The sequence below is a fragment of the Asterias amurensis genome, chromosome 3 (assembly GCF_032118995.1).
Source record: "Asterias amurensis chromosome 3, ASM3211899v1".
Classification (NCBI taxonomy): Eukaryota; Metazoa; Echinodermata; class Asteroidea; order Forcipulatida; family Asteriidae; genus Asterias; species Asterias amurensis.
The window spans coordinates 24,236,995-24,255,083 of record NC_092650.1 but is presented as its reverse complement, the minus strand read 5'-3'; the positions used below and the strand labels follow the sequence as shown (position 1 = coordinate 24,255,083).

General features: G+C 37.8%; 1 protein-coding gene across 1 annotated transcript in view; it reads left to right on the top strand.

Moving 5' to 3' along the window:
* LOC139935248 (uncharacterized) overlaps window positions 1-18,089 on the top strand; it is a 59,590-nt gene that overhangs the window by 23,003 nt on the left and 18,498 nt on the right. Inside the window, exon 3 of the mRNA XM_071929759.1 lies at window positions 4,979-5,041. Within this exon, the coding sequence (XP_071785860.1) occupies window positions 4,979-5,041 (63 nt within the window). The remainder of the gene's footprint in view (window positions 1-4,978; window positions 5,042-18,089) is intronic.

The window sequence follows — 18,089 nt, the reverse complement described above, 5'->3', positions numbered from 1 at the left end:
TCATTCCCGCGGGTAAATGTACCTATCTTAACCCTGTCACAAGTATTGACAACAAATTGGTACACACATTTTTTTTTTGTGCCACAAACATTTTTTTCTCTAGCTTTTGAACTTCCGAACTGTGGCGTCTCTGCAAGATGTCTTTTATGCGTTGCCAAAACAGGGCTTCCTAATTCATAACTTAATAACAACGTGCCTGGCATATGAAATTAGGACTGCCATCAAACAAGTTACGGCAATCAGATATATTTGTGGATAACCCCCCCTGGCCCAAGAATCCAGAGAGTATATGGCTTTACTCACTGACAGGAAATATCCTTTTAATTTTGAGGTTGTCAGTACACTGAATTTGACACACCAGTCATAGTATTGCATTTCCTTTGATGGGCAGACTTCATGTTCATGTTCCTTCAGTCCCAGTACACCCCCCCCCCCCCTAACGAAAAGGAGAGGCAGACAAACTCACATTAAAGGGAACTTAACATTGCCCCCCCCTCCTCGAATTGTTAGTATATACCTAGCCTGTTTTGTTTATTTATCTGTCAATTTCAAGTATCAAGTGATGGGCCACCAGAGAAAATTACTGTAATTTACTTCAATTAGTTTATCAAACAACAAAAAATTGGCCCAAACTGGATTTTAAACTGTGACCCGAATCAGTGTCGGTGCTCTTCCAACTATGCTCTCGAACTATTTTGATGGCAGTCTCCCTTTACACAATTTATCTTGTTAATAGATTGAAATTTGTATCGTCGGGATAAAGAATACTTTCCTTCATCCGTGGTTTAACCCATACATGTATGATGTGTGCTTGCACTGTATACTCAGTATTTTCCATAACTCTGTCAACAAATCTCAGGTGTATTACTTGGGTGGGATTCAAACCCACGCCCTTTGCAAATGCTAGAACAGTTTCTCGCCAACTAGACTACCGAGATTGTCGGGTACCTAGAGGCAGTTTGAATCTTACATTTGAGCAGCGCGGGTGGTGTTGATCAACAAGATTAGCGATTCATTAGTGATTGCCTGGTAGTGATTGCCTGGTGATGGTTGTACCATTCTGGGCCCAATTTCATGGCTCTGCTTACCGCCGAATTCTGCGCTTAAGATCACGATTCCCCGCTCACATGCAAGCGCCGAATTTCTGCACTAGCCTTGTAAGCGTAGAATGCCTAGTAATGTGGAGTATGCACGATCAGAAGCCCTACTTCGCCAATAACCCGTGAAATAGGCTTGCCGTAAGCACTCAATTCCCTGCTTCCGTAAGCGCCGATTCTGTGCTTACGGTAAGCAGATCCATGAAATTTGGCCCTGGTCCTTGTTCAATGGTTGCACAGAAATAAGGGGTTAATAAAGGGTTAAAACTTTAGCTTTAAGAGTTTTTGATTTAATATTAAAATAATATATTGTCAAAATTACATCTGACATACTAAAATGTTGGAACTCTGTTCTAATGAGTTGAATTTTACTTGACAAAGAGTTTTCACCGAGCTCAAAGTGTTGATTTTAGCAAAAAAATATTTTTTTAGTGTACTGGAGCTTTTCAGACCTTACTAGATATTTCATTGCAGAGATGCCAAGTCCAGACTCCAGCTATGCGTGAGATTTTTCAAAGCTCACCACACCGGTCTGGCCTTAATGCGTGAGAAAATGGTTGCTGTGAGTGTGAGCGTGAGACAGAGCCCAAATGTGTGAGTCTCACGCCTAATGCGTGAGATTTGGTAGGTCTGTCAGTTGTAACTGAATTTATTTTATTTTAAAGATAAAACGGTTCTGATAAAGATGATTTGTTTGCTTATTCATTTGACAAGTATCTTTAATTTTTTTTACAACATTGACTTTTGAGAAACCTAAACATTTTGTATCAATGGAGGATTCTCAGCCACTTCATTATCTTCCATATGCAGTGTCTGCTGCCCTCTATTGTAAATTCATGGCCAATGAGAAAGATAAAAACACTTAACCAAACAGTGTGATTGTTACTTCATTGAATAACTCCCTGGTATTGTGAAACCAATGAGCCTTTTTAAAGGCAGTGGACACTATTGGTAATTGTCAAAGACTAGCCTTTACATTTGGTGTGTCTCAACATATGCATCAAATAACAAACCTGTGAAAATTTGAGCTCAATCGGTCATCGAAGTTGCGAGATAATAATGAAAGAAAAATTACCTTGGCACACGAAGTTGTGTGCGTTTAGAACTTGAGGTCTCGAAATCAAATTCGTGGAAAATTACTTCTTTCTCCAAAACTATGGCACTTCAGAGGGAGCTGTTTCTCACAATGTTTTATACCACCAACCTCTCCCCATTACTTGTCACCAAGAAAGGTTTTATGCTAATAAGTATTTTGAGTAATTAGCAATAGTGTCCACTGCCTTTAACCAAACAGTGTGGTTGTTATTTTATTGAATATCTCCCTGGTATTGTGAAACCAATGAGCCTTTTTAACCAACCAGTGTGGTTGTTACTTTATTGAATATCTCCCTGGTATTGTGAAACCAATGAGCCTTTTTAAATGTACCTGGCACTGTGAACAAGAGGCCTGCAGATACCTAAAGACAATGACAAATGTACAAGTTTGAGATGTAGGAGGAAGCCCCCAACTGATAGGGGGAAAAACACCTTTGAATTAGGTAGGGATCTTTGATCAGAAGCGGGATTCAAACCGGGGTTCACAGAGGTGGACAACTAAGACAAAGTGAATGCCCAAAGTGTTGAAAAAAACGTGATTGATATTCAGCTTAATCTTTGTCACAATCTTCGAAAAAAGAAGTAGAGAAAGAAGGATCAAAATGGGCTTATTAATTTCCTGCCTACGTACACCTGGCTAAAATATCAGTGGGGGTCTTTCTAAGTTCTCATAATTGTTTTTTTTTTCTTGTTCGTAATAAAAATAAAAATAATAACGATAATGTAATGTTTTTGTTTGTTTTTGTTTCAGCTGCTTTGTATTTTATTTTTTACAAAAATTGTACTGGAGGATGAGACTGGGGGTGTGATTCAAGTCATTTGTGGGTGGTGGTGGGTGTGTGGGGGGGGGGGGGGGGGGGGTGAAGGGCCAGTGTAGGCGTGGGGCTTAAAGTCATCTGGAAGTGGTATTTTGTCAAAATAAAGCTTTTGTCACTAATATATGTGTTTGATGAGTGGAATGTGAATAAACAGTTAACTAAGGTTCTAAAAATTAGTTCTTATCTTATTTACAAATTTAAGAATATGCTCCGACCCGGGAGGGCGCTGTTCGTGACGTCAATCGAGGCACGATTCTCAGACTGGGCTCCATTTCCCAGAATGCTCTGAGCCCAATTTCATAGAGCGGCTGAAGCTCAAAAAGCAGAATAAGGGAACCATCCAAAATATCACGAGCACATGTACAAATCTCTGATTGCTTCACCTTGTTTATGCTGGAGGGTAGAAGTTTGTTTAGCAGTATTTATTATAGCTTTTAAAGGCACTGAACACTATTGGTAATTACTCAAAATAATTGTTAGCATAAAAACTTATTTGGTAACAAGCAATGGAGAGCTGTTGGTAGTAAAATGCATTGTGAGAAACGGCTTCCCTGTGAAGTAACGTAGTTTTTGAGAAAGAAGTTATTTTAACTTAAATATCTGAATTTGATTTAGAGACCTCAGAATTAGATTTTCGAGGTCCCAAAATCAAGCATCTGAATGCACACAACTTCGTTTTTTTTTCTTCTTCCATTATTATCTCACGGCTTTGACGACCAATTGAGTTCAAATTTTCACAGGTTTGTTATTTTGTGTAATGTTTATATACACCAATTGAGAAACTCTGGTCTTTGACAATTACCAATAGTGTCCAGTGTCTTTAAAACAGCTCTGTGAAATGAGGCACAGATCTCAAGCTGTGCATCAATCTTAATCGCTAACCGGAGTGTGTTGTCACAAAACAAATCACTATGGAAACAGTGACAATTCATCTTAAGATCAATCTTAGTGTTTTGTTGAAATTAAAGCTTTGTCAATTTATTTTTGTTCAGTAATCACCGACGTTATTAGGAAGAATGCTGTATGGTTTTTTTAATCACCTTTGCAAGTATGCTGTAATAGGGCCTTCAGCAATCAGCAACCTTGAGAAGGGATTCCCCACTGTGCAGCCAAGTGGAGACTTAGGCACAGGGAAAGATTTATCTTGAGCTTAGGGGATTCATAACGAGCCCCCGCTCAATTTTCATGGCAAGAGCTAGAGAAATAACGAAGCTGTTCAAACTCGGTTGAAGATTTTGTTTAACTCTGACGAAAAAACATGATAAAAGTTTGGGGTTGAAGGGCGGGGCTGTATGTTGTCCTAAAACATTGTTCATAGCATTTTGATATAAATCACTGTTAGGATGGAGCTCAGAATTTTTATTTGACTTGAAATTATTGCTTTTAGAGCACACTGATAGGAGGAACTCGCTCAGACAGTGGTGGTGGAGGCACAAAACCATGACAATATTTGTCAAAAAGACAGTGGCTTGCCAGACCTACGATGGGAAAGAGGATGCAACCTTCTTGAAAACACATGACGTTTTTTCCCTTTTTTTCTAAACAAGTATTCACTGTATTCAACTGAAACTTGATGTCTAAAGAAAGTTCCAACATGATGTAAATCTACCATCTTTACGGGCAATTTGGAACACACAGCCATGTGTTTTGCGCGAGAACGGCGTGCAGCACGCGCACATTTCACACAACTCGTTGCCTGATTGGTTATTACACAGCGTGGCTGCGTTAATAAACTGGGCGCATGGCGCGCATGCAAGCCAAAATGCAATTTGCCCGTTAAGATGGCGTCTATTGCAACTTATCTATACCTATAAGTAGTTTGCATGTTGAGTTCTGGAAAACAGAGGAAATCTGCTGCCATGTACGGTTTTATCCTCTGATATAGTGCAACACCTGTTTGCAATAGGAGAATGTTCATTTGTACTGGATTATCGAAATAATTGAATATATCCCCTTTGTCTTTATTAGATTATGCAGTTAATATCCAGTAAATTGGATGCAGAAACTGAATGGCTGAACGAACGAGAACAGGTAAGTTGCCCCCCCTACATGTATCTATCCAGCAAGAGCTCCACCCCATATTTGATTCCTTCATTTTAAGATCCACTGTCAATACATCAAAACAAGTCAAATTTGGGTTCAGTCTGTGCGTCATACGTGTTACTTTTGAGAAAGCAGGACATGTGGACTGTGTCAATAGCGTTTAATTAATAACCAGTGACTGATGACAATAAAAGTCGCACACTAAAGAAATAAACGCACGTAGAAAGACTAAACACTTTCGGAAGGCAAGGTTGTGTAAGCTCACTGGAACTAAAGCTGCGCACTTGTAAGTTTTTATTTTGATGATTCTCATTCAAAGAAACCAATGTATTTTAAGATGGCAAAACATCTTCACAAAAGTAAAATGTCAATATAAACCACAAGGGAAACTGACTGGGTAAATTTTTGAAATGATTTTTGGGGTTGAACAAAGAATTGACTAGAGTGGAATTCGAACCAACGACCTCCGGATTACCATGCCGGCGCTCTGCCAACTGAGCTATCTAGCCCTATATTGGCGGTGTCCCTATTTTGTCAATTATTTTGTTCGGGGGTGCCAGTCAGAAGCCATACAACTGTTAACTGCCGTGTAGCCAGGGATCACACCCAAATTACGATACAACCTGGGAAGCGGCAGCGAGGGGATCACCTTTAAAAGGGGATGCGAGGGGATGTTTCAGATGTCAATATAAACCACAAGGGAAACTGGGTAAATTTTTGAAAAGTATAATGTGTAACATTGCAATGTGAAGTTAATGTGGATGATTGAAGGTGCCCATTACAGTGATTTGTTTGATTGCCATATGACGTGAAACTATTCAGAGATAGTTAAAGAAAAATCATTTTCGCAGTCTTCGCAATTTTTCTCAAATTTATTTTGTTTGATCTGACAATGTTGAATCTTCATCTATGAACTATGAAAAACGAAACCAAGAAATTGACAGACGTACTTGCCAAAATAACTTTTCTGACATTGTTCTCCTTCTTCACTGTAGAATAAGGATTAAAAAGAGTAACATTCTTTGCTAACATCATTTAAAAAACTGAGCTGGACATTATCTCAACTTTGACCTTTTTCAGTTAAGCGTTTCGTCCGTTTTTGGAACACAATTGGCATTTTTTTTCAAGTGGTAAAGTTTACTTATTAGATTAATTAATTTGCTAAGCACTGAGTGGCAGGGAACCAGGGATAAACAGTTACTGTACTTGCATTAAATTGAGGTTGGTAACCTGTTACTACCTTGCGACATTTTGTTGCAGTAAGCAAATTTGTGAAATGGCAAGCAAAAAATAGCTAACCCTTCAAGTTGATTTGGTTGAAACAAAAAGTTTAGTCATCGCTCTTATGGGAGGTGGGGGGGGGGACACTTTATTTTAAATGATTTTACTTGGATTTAAAATAAGGTTAACATGATTTTTTTTTATGACAAATACTAATTATTTAATTTGGTTACGGCTTCACGCTGTTATGATTAAATGAAGAACCATTCTTTGTAAACAATACAATCACAGACCATATTAAATAAAAATTGTAGGTTGGTAGGGGGGGGTTTAAGAATGACCTTAAAGTCCTTTTGTTTGGCTCGTTTAAAAAAAATATTATTTGCCCACATTGCTAAGACCTTTCACTCGAGATGTTTTTGTTCCTCCACTACATTTTTTTTCGTACAGTGATGATAAAACCTTGATTAATCCATGTCATGCAATCCCAGCGTTATGGTGCCGGCTGCCTATTATTTTACATAGCGGTTTAATTTTCTGCGGTGTGTGTTTCGACCAGGTTGGCATGGAAACCTAATTCCATATCGATTTTGTGTTTATATTCCATCTTGTTGTCAAAACATGCGATGGGCAAAGACTGTTATGTCCTATTGTAGTGGCAGCCAATCCCTCTGCATGTTTAGATGAAGCTTAGAGTGGTGTGGCCTAGTTATACATGTTTCTGCCATTTTGTTTAAGTAGATTAAATCCAAATGCTCGGACGCTTTACCTGTTCAAATAAGAATCTAACTGGGTGGAACAAGTTGTCTGGATCTGTGGTCTTAGGTCTGTGAATTTGTTTCTTTGTATAAAGTGTCGACTCTGTGGTTCATTACCCTCTTCTGATTATTCGATCCACTTCTTGGTTGCGCAGTTATTTTCTATTCATCCTTGTTGTGCCACATACGCTTTGGAGATAAAATTTAAAACCAATACTTTTTTATTGTATGAAGAAGAGTGAACAAATCTATGACTTAATAACCATTTGCAAAACAGAAGTGAATTGCTCTGCGAAAGGTGTCTTTAAAGCCATTGGACCCTTTCGGTAAACAGTACTGTCCAAGGCCCACAACTTATATATGAAATAACAAACCTGTGACAATTCAGGCTCAATCGGTCATCAAAGTCGGGAGAAAATAACGGGAAAACCCACCCTTGTTTCCCCACGTTTCGCCGTGTCATGACATGTGTTTAAGATAAATCTGTAATTCTCGCTGTCGATAATTAATATTGTTTTGATGTTTTCTCAAAAAGTAAAGCATTTCATGGAATAATATTTCAAGATAAGTCATTCACCATTACCTTCTGTAAACCCTGTAAATTATTTGTAAATCTGTGAACTTTTATTTTTTTTTCTGTACCGAAAGTGTATAATCATTGGCTTTAAATGCAGAATATGTTTCAAATGTTGTCGTCTTCGTCTAGCTTATTTCACTCCACTGCTGGAGAAAAGCCTCTTCACCAATTCTCCATTTCTCTTGATCCTGAGCTGTTATTTGCCTTCAATATATACCCATGTACAGCGTATATTCTTAGTTTATCTCTCCATCTTCCAGTTCATGTCTCCCTCTCTTTCTTGTCCAGTTTCTTCAAATCCAATTGGGGTTCTTCCATGTCCACCATGCTCGGTGACCTGTCCATCTCCTCGTCTTTGATGTAAAGGTCTTGATAATATCCTGTACTCTTGGTTTCTTTCTTAGGTCCTCATGTGTTACCCTGTCCTTCTGAAAGTGCTATTCACCCGACAGCAATTTAACTGAGGTGCCTTTGTCTAATTTTTGCATGGTTGTAAAATGTAGCAATGTTCGACAAGATTTTGCAAGAGAACAGTTAGTTTTGTGTCACACAAGGAACTTTTTGTACAATTTTCCAACATGATAAAATTAAAGGAACACGTTGCCTTGAATCGGATCGGTCGAGTTGGTCTTTGAAAAGCATTTGTAACCGTTTGTTATAAAATGCATGATTAGAAAGATATTTTAAAAGTAGAATATAATTATCCACACAAGTATCACTCGAAATTGCCTGGTTTTCCTTTTACCTCGTCGACTAACACGGTCGGCCATTTATGGGAGTCAAATTTTTGACTCCCCATAAATGGCCGACCGTGTTAGTTCGCAAAGTAAAAGAAAACCACGCTATTTGGAGGCATATTTGTGTGGATCATTATATTCTACTTTTAAAACATCTTTCTAACCATGTGCGTTTTATAAAAAACGGTTACAATCGCTTTTCAAACACCAACTCGACCGATCCAAGGCAACGTGTTCCTTCAAGCAAGAAGCCCTTGGTAAGTTGCTCTGGTATGAAAGTTTTTTTTTATATATATTCATATCCTTGTTTCATAGCCCTCACTGTCGCCCCTTAGTTTTATGTACAAACCCAACCAAAATGCTCTGTCCAGTTTTTTCCTTTTTCTGTTTGGGACTCGCTAGTTACTAGTTAGGCATGCATTAAAAGTTAATTTAGTAAGTTAAACAACAAAAAAAAGCAATTAAATATGCTGCCAAGAATTAATCTTGATCATGCTTCACATGGGATCAGGAATACTGACAGTGCCAACCCATATGGTGCTGGATTTTGTTGGAGATTTGGAAGGATCCTATAGTAAATCACTTGGAGGGAGAAAGTTGATGAAATAACTAATTGTAGCAATTTCTATAATCCTATATAGAAAGGACATACTTGTCATTTATGAGCTTGATTGGAATAATTTAAAGAATATAATTATGAATTAATGAAAATGTAAGCCAGAACTAATTTGAAATAAATATTGTACTGGTATTGATAAAGGATGCTTATAATATGTAGTGATTAATTCATGGCAGTATAATTTAAAGCTTTTTGTTTAACTTGCTAAATAAAAATTGTAATCTAACCAGTTCTTTTCCGAACAAATTATCATAGCTTAAAAGAATGGTATAGTCACAAGTTGTCACTGCAAATAGTTTTAAAAGATTTTGGGGTTGAAAAATTGCCTAGAGTGAGATACTAAAGGGTTTGGGTACTCTTTGTATAACACACTACCCACAGATTTACATTAAACTCACACAGTTTTAAGATAATGATGGTAGAGAGCTTCCTTAAAATGTTACTGAGGTGCTGTAGTTTTTGAGAAATGAGTAAAACAATGTCACAAAATGTGGACCCCTGGCAGCCATGTAGCCAGGGGTTCACATCCAAGTTTATGATACAACTTTTGCATACACAGAATATTGTTGGCCAAAAAGGAATAAATGTGGAATCTTTAATGTGATACGGCAACTGCTATAAGCCTTTTAGATGTGTAGCATTGTGTCATTCCGCCATATCTCAAAAAGGCTTATTAAAATTTCCATAAAATAAAACACTTTACTCTTATGCATAAATTCTCTTCTTTAATATTGTTCCCATAGTTCATAACAATGTTGCAGTCCAGTTGAACAGTCGGCAGTCGATTTCACAAAGAGTTAGGACTCGTCTTATCTCGAGTTAGGACGTGTAACTCGTCCTAACTTAGGATTAATCTTAAGGTCTGCATGCTACAGTGCAGGGTTGGGACTCGTCCTAAGTCCTAAGATTAGTCTCAAGTTAGGAAGAGATTTGTGAAATCGACGGCTGGCATTCTAATGAATTACAATCATATGTTTCTAAGAACGTTAATACGCCCCTAGAAAGAGTCTGACTTTCAAGAAGCGCCCTTAGTTAGTTGCAGACATGTTTTGCCAAATTAAATGTGCTGGTTTTTTTTGTTATTTTAATTGCTGGACTTTTTCAAGTCACAGTTGAGTCCCAAATTATAATGTCATCATAAGCTTTGTAAAATAGTTATCACATTGGAGTCCAGAGATGTTAAAAAACACACAAAATATTAACAAAACCCCACTTATGTTTTCTCGGAGATGCCGATCGTCTACAATCTGATGCTGACAATTTGCCTTCTGATACAAGCAAATAGAAGCTAATGTTTTAATGTAATTCACCCGACTCTATAAATTCCATCCAGTACATTTGTTTATTGTTCCACCATATGTTTTTCCAGGGAGAGAATTTAATGTAATTTGGGACGGACCTTAATTGCATTATTTATCTCTGGCAACTAATCATACTAAAGCTATAGGGGGATGAAACATTCAGCAGAAATGCTCTTAGCACTGGGGGGAAATTTATCATTCTCCATCAAGATGCAGAGTTGATTGTGTCTTAATTACCCTCAGTATAGGGAGAACATTGGATTTTATGAGGATGGTCAGCCATCTTGTTTAATCAGTGTAGTTTAAGAAAAAAAATTATTATTAGGAGTTGAGACACAGTAGTATCATGGAACTTACATGTGAGAAAATGGAATAAGCTGTTGTAAAGTGTTTACCAACCAAAAGGACCTATTATAAATAGCTAAAGAGAAATTACAGAATTGGTTTTGCTAACAAAACAGTTGCTAGTAGTGTAAGCACTTTATGTAATCTACCATATACATAAACTGACAAACCTGTAGAAGTTTGAGATCAATCGGCCATCTGGGTCACAAGAAAATACTGAAAACCTGATTACACATTTTGCATTACATCGATGCCAAATTTTTTTATAGAATAAAACGCTCACTGAGCGATAAACTCTTTATTTGAATTATTTATTTCTCATCTAATATGAAATTTCAGGCAGAAATATTTTGAGGGATGTTTTCTTCTATCATCATCATTAGACGGTGTAAGTTTGATGTAAACCTGTGATCTTCACAATTTTGTTTTCTTACCAATTCTGTAACGTTCCTCTAATGATCTGAGGTTTCCACCTTAGCAGAGTTTCTAGGGAAAACAAATTCCCAGTCTTTTATTTGATTGGGATTCGAACCCAAGACCCAGTACAGTGTGGGACAGATGTCTTAAACACCAGGCCACCGAAGTGACTGGTGATGATACTTCAGTTCGAAACCAGCAGGCCTGATACTTCACAGAGGCAACGGAGGCGATTGCCTCCGTTGCCCCTTGCCATTGCCTTGGTGCCCTTGAAATGCTCCAGTAAAAATTTACAATTTCCTCATAGGGTGCCCTTTGCCAAAAAGAAAATGCCTTGGTGCCCTTGCCCCTTCAAAAACGAAGCATACAGGCCTGAACCAGTAACTTCCAGAGGGTGCGGCAGACAATTTAATACACGTAATAATTGCATCTGATGTAAAGCATGATTGTTGGTCAATTACTGCTAGTTGTATAGTTCTGTCTTTGAGTAAAAATTTAATGACCCGAAACATCAGTGCTTGTTTTCCCGAAGTGTAATTATTTTTCTTCGCAAATTAAGAAGCTCACCTTTACTTGTTGGCATTTCATATATTTTGTTGTTGTAAATTGTGATAAAGTCCTTGGGGTAGTATTTTTAAAGACGTGTGCTTATACCTTTGAGAATACTTAACTGTTTCCATTTTTCAATTGTACTCAACGTGGCGTTTATACAATAATAAACCTTTAACAATCTAACCTTTTTTGCTCGTTATCTCAACTTTTAATTATTTTCTGCCAATTAGGGAAATTTCCTTTACTCTTTGACATTTAATAGTTGTTAGTTCCCTAGGTCATTGACGGTAGAAAAAAAAATGGAAAAAAAATCCAGAGTTGAATCGCGCCGGTTCATCTGAGTTTTATCGTTCGACAATTCATTAAAAACGAGGGAGGAATCCTGGGAGACTCAAATGATAACAATAATGATGCATTGTGTGCTTTTGAATCCATCGGGCCTCTCGTCCAAACAGCTGAACCAAAGCACGCTTTCTCTTTCAGGAACCTAAGGGGGGTACCATCGGGACCAATAAACTCTCTTCTGTTGTCTCCTTCTGCCGGAGACGCCTTCCCTCCCTGTGTTTGCTCATTGGGCTCCGTTAAAACAGATTTCAGCTGAGAAATCATCATTAAGTTTTTTTTCCCTTCCACTACTTTTGCCCATTCATTTCCCTTGATGGGAATGCTTATTCTTCAGCAGTGCATTGACACTTTAGAAATGGGTCCCTTGCTGAAACTTGGTGTCAGGATAAGATTTAGAAAAAAATCTCAGATTTGTGAGTACTGAGTAGGGAAGGGGGGGGGACGGGAATAGCTTGAAGGCTGTCTTGTCTTCATTACGAACTTGTAAGACTTATCATTGGCTCATCAAAATGCCATATGATGAAACTACTAGAGATGCACTCGTAAGGTTCTAAAACTCAAAAATTTGAAAAAAATGAATAGGTGGCCTTACTGCACTAAGCACCAAGTTTAATCGCAAGATTAGTTTCTTGTGTAGTTGAGTCCCTTGCTAAAACTAAATGTGATGAGATTTTTCATCTAAGGTTGTTGAAAGGGGAAGGGGAGGGAAAGAGAAGAGGCTCGGTTAAGGTTGAGGGGGTGAGGGCCATCTTGTCTTACAAACTTGTTTGACTGATCATTGGTTCATCTAAATGGCACATGATGAAACTACTAGACGTGCACTCTGAAGGTTCCAAATCTAAAAATGGGTAAAAAATGAGTTGGTGGCCTTACTACATGAAGCACCAAGTTTAATCACAAGACTAGTTTCTTGTATATATACCTGTAGGTGAGTCCCTTGCTAAAACTAAATGTTAGGATAAGATTATTATTTTTCTTCTTCTAAGATTGGTGATGAAGGAAGTGGAGGGAATGGGAAGAGGGTTAGGTAAGGTTGAGGGCCGTCTTGTCTTCATCTTCATTACGAACTTGTATGACTTTATCATTGGTTCATCAAAATGGCAAATGATGAAACTGCTCGACGTGCACTCGCAAGGTTCCAATCTCAAATATGAAAAATGAAAACTCCATTGGTGGCCTCCTCACTTCGTGAAGCACCAAGTTTAATCGCAAGACAAGTTTCTTGTGTACGTGTAGGTGAGTCCCTTACTCCTTAGGTCGTTTTGTCTTCATTCTGAAGAACTTGTACGAATGATCATTGCTTCATCAAAATGGCAAATGATGAAACTGTTAGACGTGAACAAAATGAAAGGAAAAAAAATTTAAAAAAATTACTGGCCTAAATCTATGAAGCACAAGTTTAATCATGCAAGACTACTCGTTTGTTGTGAAGGCTGTCTAGGAGTTGCCGTTGTGATTTATAACCTTAGTGTCAGCTTGGTTAGCGTTGAAGGTTGATTCATTATTGTAAGGTCAATCTTAGAACTTTGGTGGTCAGGCTCAATTCTCAGTTCTCGGACACGCCAGGGCCCGATTTCATAGAGCTGCTAAGCACAAACATTTGCTTAGCATGAAATTTCTTCCTTTATAAAAACAGGATAACAAGCCAAATTTCCACGTGATTTTCAGGATAAGCAAACAACAGCTGAATACCAGTAACAGCAATATCCAACAAATGGAAATTTAGTCGATAATCCTGTTTTTATGAAGTTTCATGCTGAGCAAATGTTGGTGCTTATCAGCTCTATGAAATTGGGCCCTGGAAACAAGTCTGACGATTTCATCAACTTTAAGAAGATGTTTACCCAACTTCAACTACCCATAACCTTATAATCATAGTATTGGACCACGGAGCTGTGAAAATAAAAAGATTGAACACTGTCTTATCAAGGAACTCCATGGTCTTATTAGCAAAGCTAACCAAGGCGGAAGCAAGGTCACATGGAATTAGCTCAAAAGCTTGTCAGAGGGGTGATTAAAAAAAAAACTCCTCTCAGGTGTCTGAAACATCATTATAAGATCATCATATTGTCACACATGGATTCTATAATGAAGCACAGCTTAAGCTATTAAGGTAGCCTTGAAGATTCACCAATAAATCTCCACAAAATGTCTGTTCCTCGTTCTTTATTTTAATGGAGGTCTGTGAACTATTGGGCATGTTTGGGGGGGGGGGGGTGGGGGGGGGGGGCAAGGTACTCTATGTCTAGGCTCTTGGCCAATTGAGAATGAAGTGAGAGGATTAGACAGTGAGCCTTTATAAGCCATTAAAAAGTAATGTGTATGTAATATATTATGGAGGGTGGCGCCACTGGGAGGTTGCTTGCTCAGGAATGTTTAGGGATGTTGTTGGGATTATTCATAATTGTGGTAGTGGTGGTGGTACTGATGTCAACAATCATTAAAGCAAATATTAGGACTTTTTTATTTGAAATCAATAAGTTGTGGTGGTCATGGTGGTAGTATTGACTTAAAATATCTGTAAAGCAAATCCAATAACGACTTGGGTTTTGGAATGATACTCTGATTTTTGATACAGAGCCAAAAAGTTGTGATTGATTGAGCAACTAGACAACCATACTTATTCTTGTCATTGTGAAATCAGCGGTTAGCTTGGTAGGGTTCAAACCCACAACCTGGTGATTGTAAGTCCTGTAGTCTAAGATGGCATTCATCTTGTCTTATATCGTTGAGAATTACTTTGAGGGAGTAGGTACTGCAAACGGGAAGATTTTGGTTCAATTATTATTACTGGTTTATTACAATCTGCTCGTCGCAGCTGGCAGGCTGAATTATAGTGCTAACAAGTTAACAATAAAAATATCTAAGACAGGCAAAAAATTCAATAGGCACATTATTATTATTTTAAAAAGCAAAGTAATATACATTATATGAAAACCAAAAGAAATAAAACTCAGAAAATATAAAATATTCAAGAGACTCAGCAAATTAAGAACATATTGTTTGCCGGTATTTTCAAAAGAGATAAGACTCAAGTGTCAAGTAACAATACAAGTTACTGTTAGTAACTCATCTCCAATTGAGTCTTATGCATTTTGGAGGTTTTAGGCACTGGCCTTTAAATTGGTTAATTAACTATCTATTTTACAGTTTCCACAAAATGTCAAACAATGATCCATGCTCAAAACTTTACTTAGCACCCAAACACTTCTCAAGTTGCTGTTTGAAAAGCTTCATCAACATTACATGGATACAGTTTGATAATGTACTATCAATAGTAATTTAGTGTAATTCATCTAAAAAATAACAGACCCCTGCTGTCACTCTCTCTTGCCACGCCCACACAGAAGGGACTTTCAACCTGTCATGTGGTTACAGCGCCCTCTAGAGTAACACTAGAAACATGCAAGACTTACAGCAAGCTAACCAGAGAACTTTCTCCACTTATAAGAACCCCTAATATTCATACAATAATCATGGAAAAAGGAATGCCATTTCAAAGAGTTAGAGGAAACAGAGACAAAATTACATGTATGTTTAATTTTGAAATATCGTTTTTGTGTAAAACATTTGAGAGAGGATGTGCCAAGATTTTCTTTTTTTAAGACAATTAAGAAATTTAGAGAAACAATTACTGGTCTTCCTCTTTCCACTATATTTCCACTCTGTTTGAACATCTTTAAAACATGTCACCATTAAACCACACTTCCCTCCTATTTGCTCAACCTCCGCCCCCTCCAGTCTGTACTTAATGGGAATTATTAAAAACAAACTGAATTCCTGTGGAAATATTAGTTCCATATTTAAATTCTCTCTACCCCTCCCCCTTTCCGCAAAGTGAAACTTAATAGTTAAACTCCAGAGCTAAAATTACTCAAGTTCCGCTCTACAAAAAACATCTTTCACTGTTCAAACTCCCTTAGGAGTCTATGCTACAGTGTTATCAACCGATACAGGTTTGCCATGTCATGATCGCTGTCTAAAGAAACACACAATATGTAATTGTAGTAATCCCACAAGAAATCTCACAAACGAAGTATCCTTCGCTGGTGTTTTAACTAGACAATTCTTAACGCCACTCCCCCGTAGTGTTAATCACCATGTTTAGGATAATGGCATCGCTCTCCCAGGAAAACCTTCCACTGTTTTCTTTTCTTTCCCACCAGCTTTTTTTTTATATTTTATTTCATATAATGTTTAGGATGGCCTTGCCCAGTGGGCACAAAACAAAAAGGAATCCTGTTGAGGTTTTTTTTTCCTTCCCTTTCTTCTTTTAACAGTTAGTACATAACACTGATTGGAGCACTGGTTATTATACACACATAACAGATGTGGAAGTCATTGTGCCTTAATGGGAGCTGCCAGACAAAGGCTGTTTACAGCTTGTCTGCACAGCTATTTGATTGGCAATCAGTGCCAGTCCCACACAAGAGCCCTTATCCTTTGATCTTTGCCCTACCGAGGTCAACCCAGCCTCCTAATTAGCCCACAGTTTCTCTCTTTTTATTGTTTTGTCTGCCTGGTAATGTTCCATAGGGCCAGGCCCCAATAATGTATACAGTTTTAGGTCCGGGTGTCCCCCCCCCCCTTACACAGACTGGGATGTTAAACTACTATTAGGGACCCACTTGGAATCTGTAACCTTGTTAATTCTGTTTCAGATCATTCGAGTCACATCTTTCTGGTCCATCTGAATAGACTACTTACCCACCTGACCCATAAAAATGAGAATTAAAGAAAGAGTCCAGACATTTTGTAACCAAAAAAAAAGGGGGAAAACAATCCTGGAATATAACTCTCTCATGGTCTAGATAGATAGATAGATAGATACGTGTATGTTCAATGAATGTTGCAATACATAGTGTATATACAGAGTGCTAAAATATGGTCAAAATAGTAAATGTAAAAGTGATAAAAAGGTGAACTTAACACATCTAGACATCCGTTGTCCTCTGTCTAAACTATTCAGTTGATAAGACTATAAAACTTACCAAAAACTAGAAGTTTGAAAAATAGTCAGTACTCTCTTTTGGTACAATAAGATCAGTATTAATAACTTGCTACTGTACATAGGGCACATGGCACATATACCTGTACACTCAGTCCATATTGTCATATAGGTAAAATGAATTGGAGAAATGGAAGCATGTTTCATTGCGTCCCGATGGGGAAATCAGCATGTAGTGATTGTTTGCATCATAGGCCCTTTTCGAATCCACGGCTTCGGCTCCAAATTAGGCTCAGACTAGCTTGGCCTATCGATTGGTTTGACAATTGTGCGTGCTTTGCGTACGCACTCAGGGCTTCAGACGAGAGAACGAGCGTGAAGCCAGATCCAAAGCCAAAGCCGTGGATTCGAAAAGAGCCATAGACATTTTGTTTTGCATTCAGTTTGGTATGAAGTATGATCCGGTCTTCATAATCAAACATGATGATTGTTAATCTTATTGCAATATTATGATACCTGTCCGTTGGAAGCAGAAACATCGTAGTTAAGGTCTTGAGTTCGAATCCCACCCAATTAATATGCCTGTATTGGGGGAATTTTGTTTCCACAACTAATATTCTTTATCCCCAATGAGAATTTTATAATATACATAGTGTCTATTAATATCTATTAACTATACTAACCATACTTTATAAAATACATTAAAATGCATTAATAAAACACACAGACAGAAAGAGAGTGACACAAACAAGAGACCGATTTAGAAAAGAAGAAAAACCCTATTAATAGATGTTATAGTTGCCGCATTAGAACTATTATTCCATTTACTGCATCCTTTTGAAACTCCTTGCCTGGTGCATGTTTTTATCCATCCTACATTCTGGACTGTTTCAAGAGGAATACCAATTCTTAGGCAGCTCTCTTGAGTTATTTTCATCTTCAGCATTTGACTTTATGTACCCCCTTACCATGAGTGGCTTTTGGGTTTTGATTTGGGCAAAGTTGCATATAATAAAAACAAAAGACAGAAGGGGTGAACATCCTCATCTTTCTCAAAGGGGATCCCTTCTAAGAGTGTTTTATTATATCAACAGCTCTTCAATGCTCTTTACCAAGTAAGTTTTTTTATGGCCATTAACTTGTGGAGTAATAACCAAAAGTACACCCCTGCCTTCAGTGTCGTTTCTATTTGTTCGAGCCGTGATTGAGTTACATA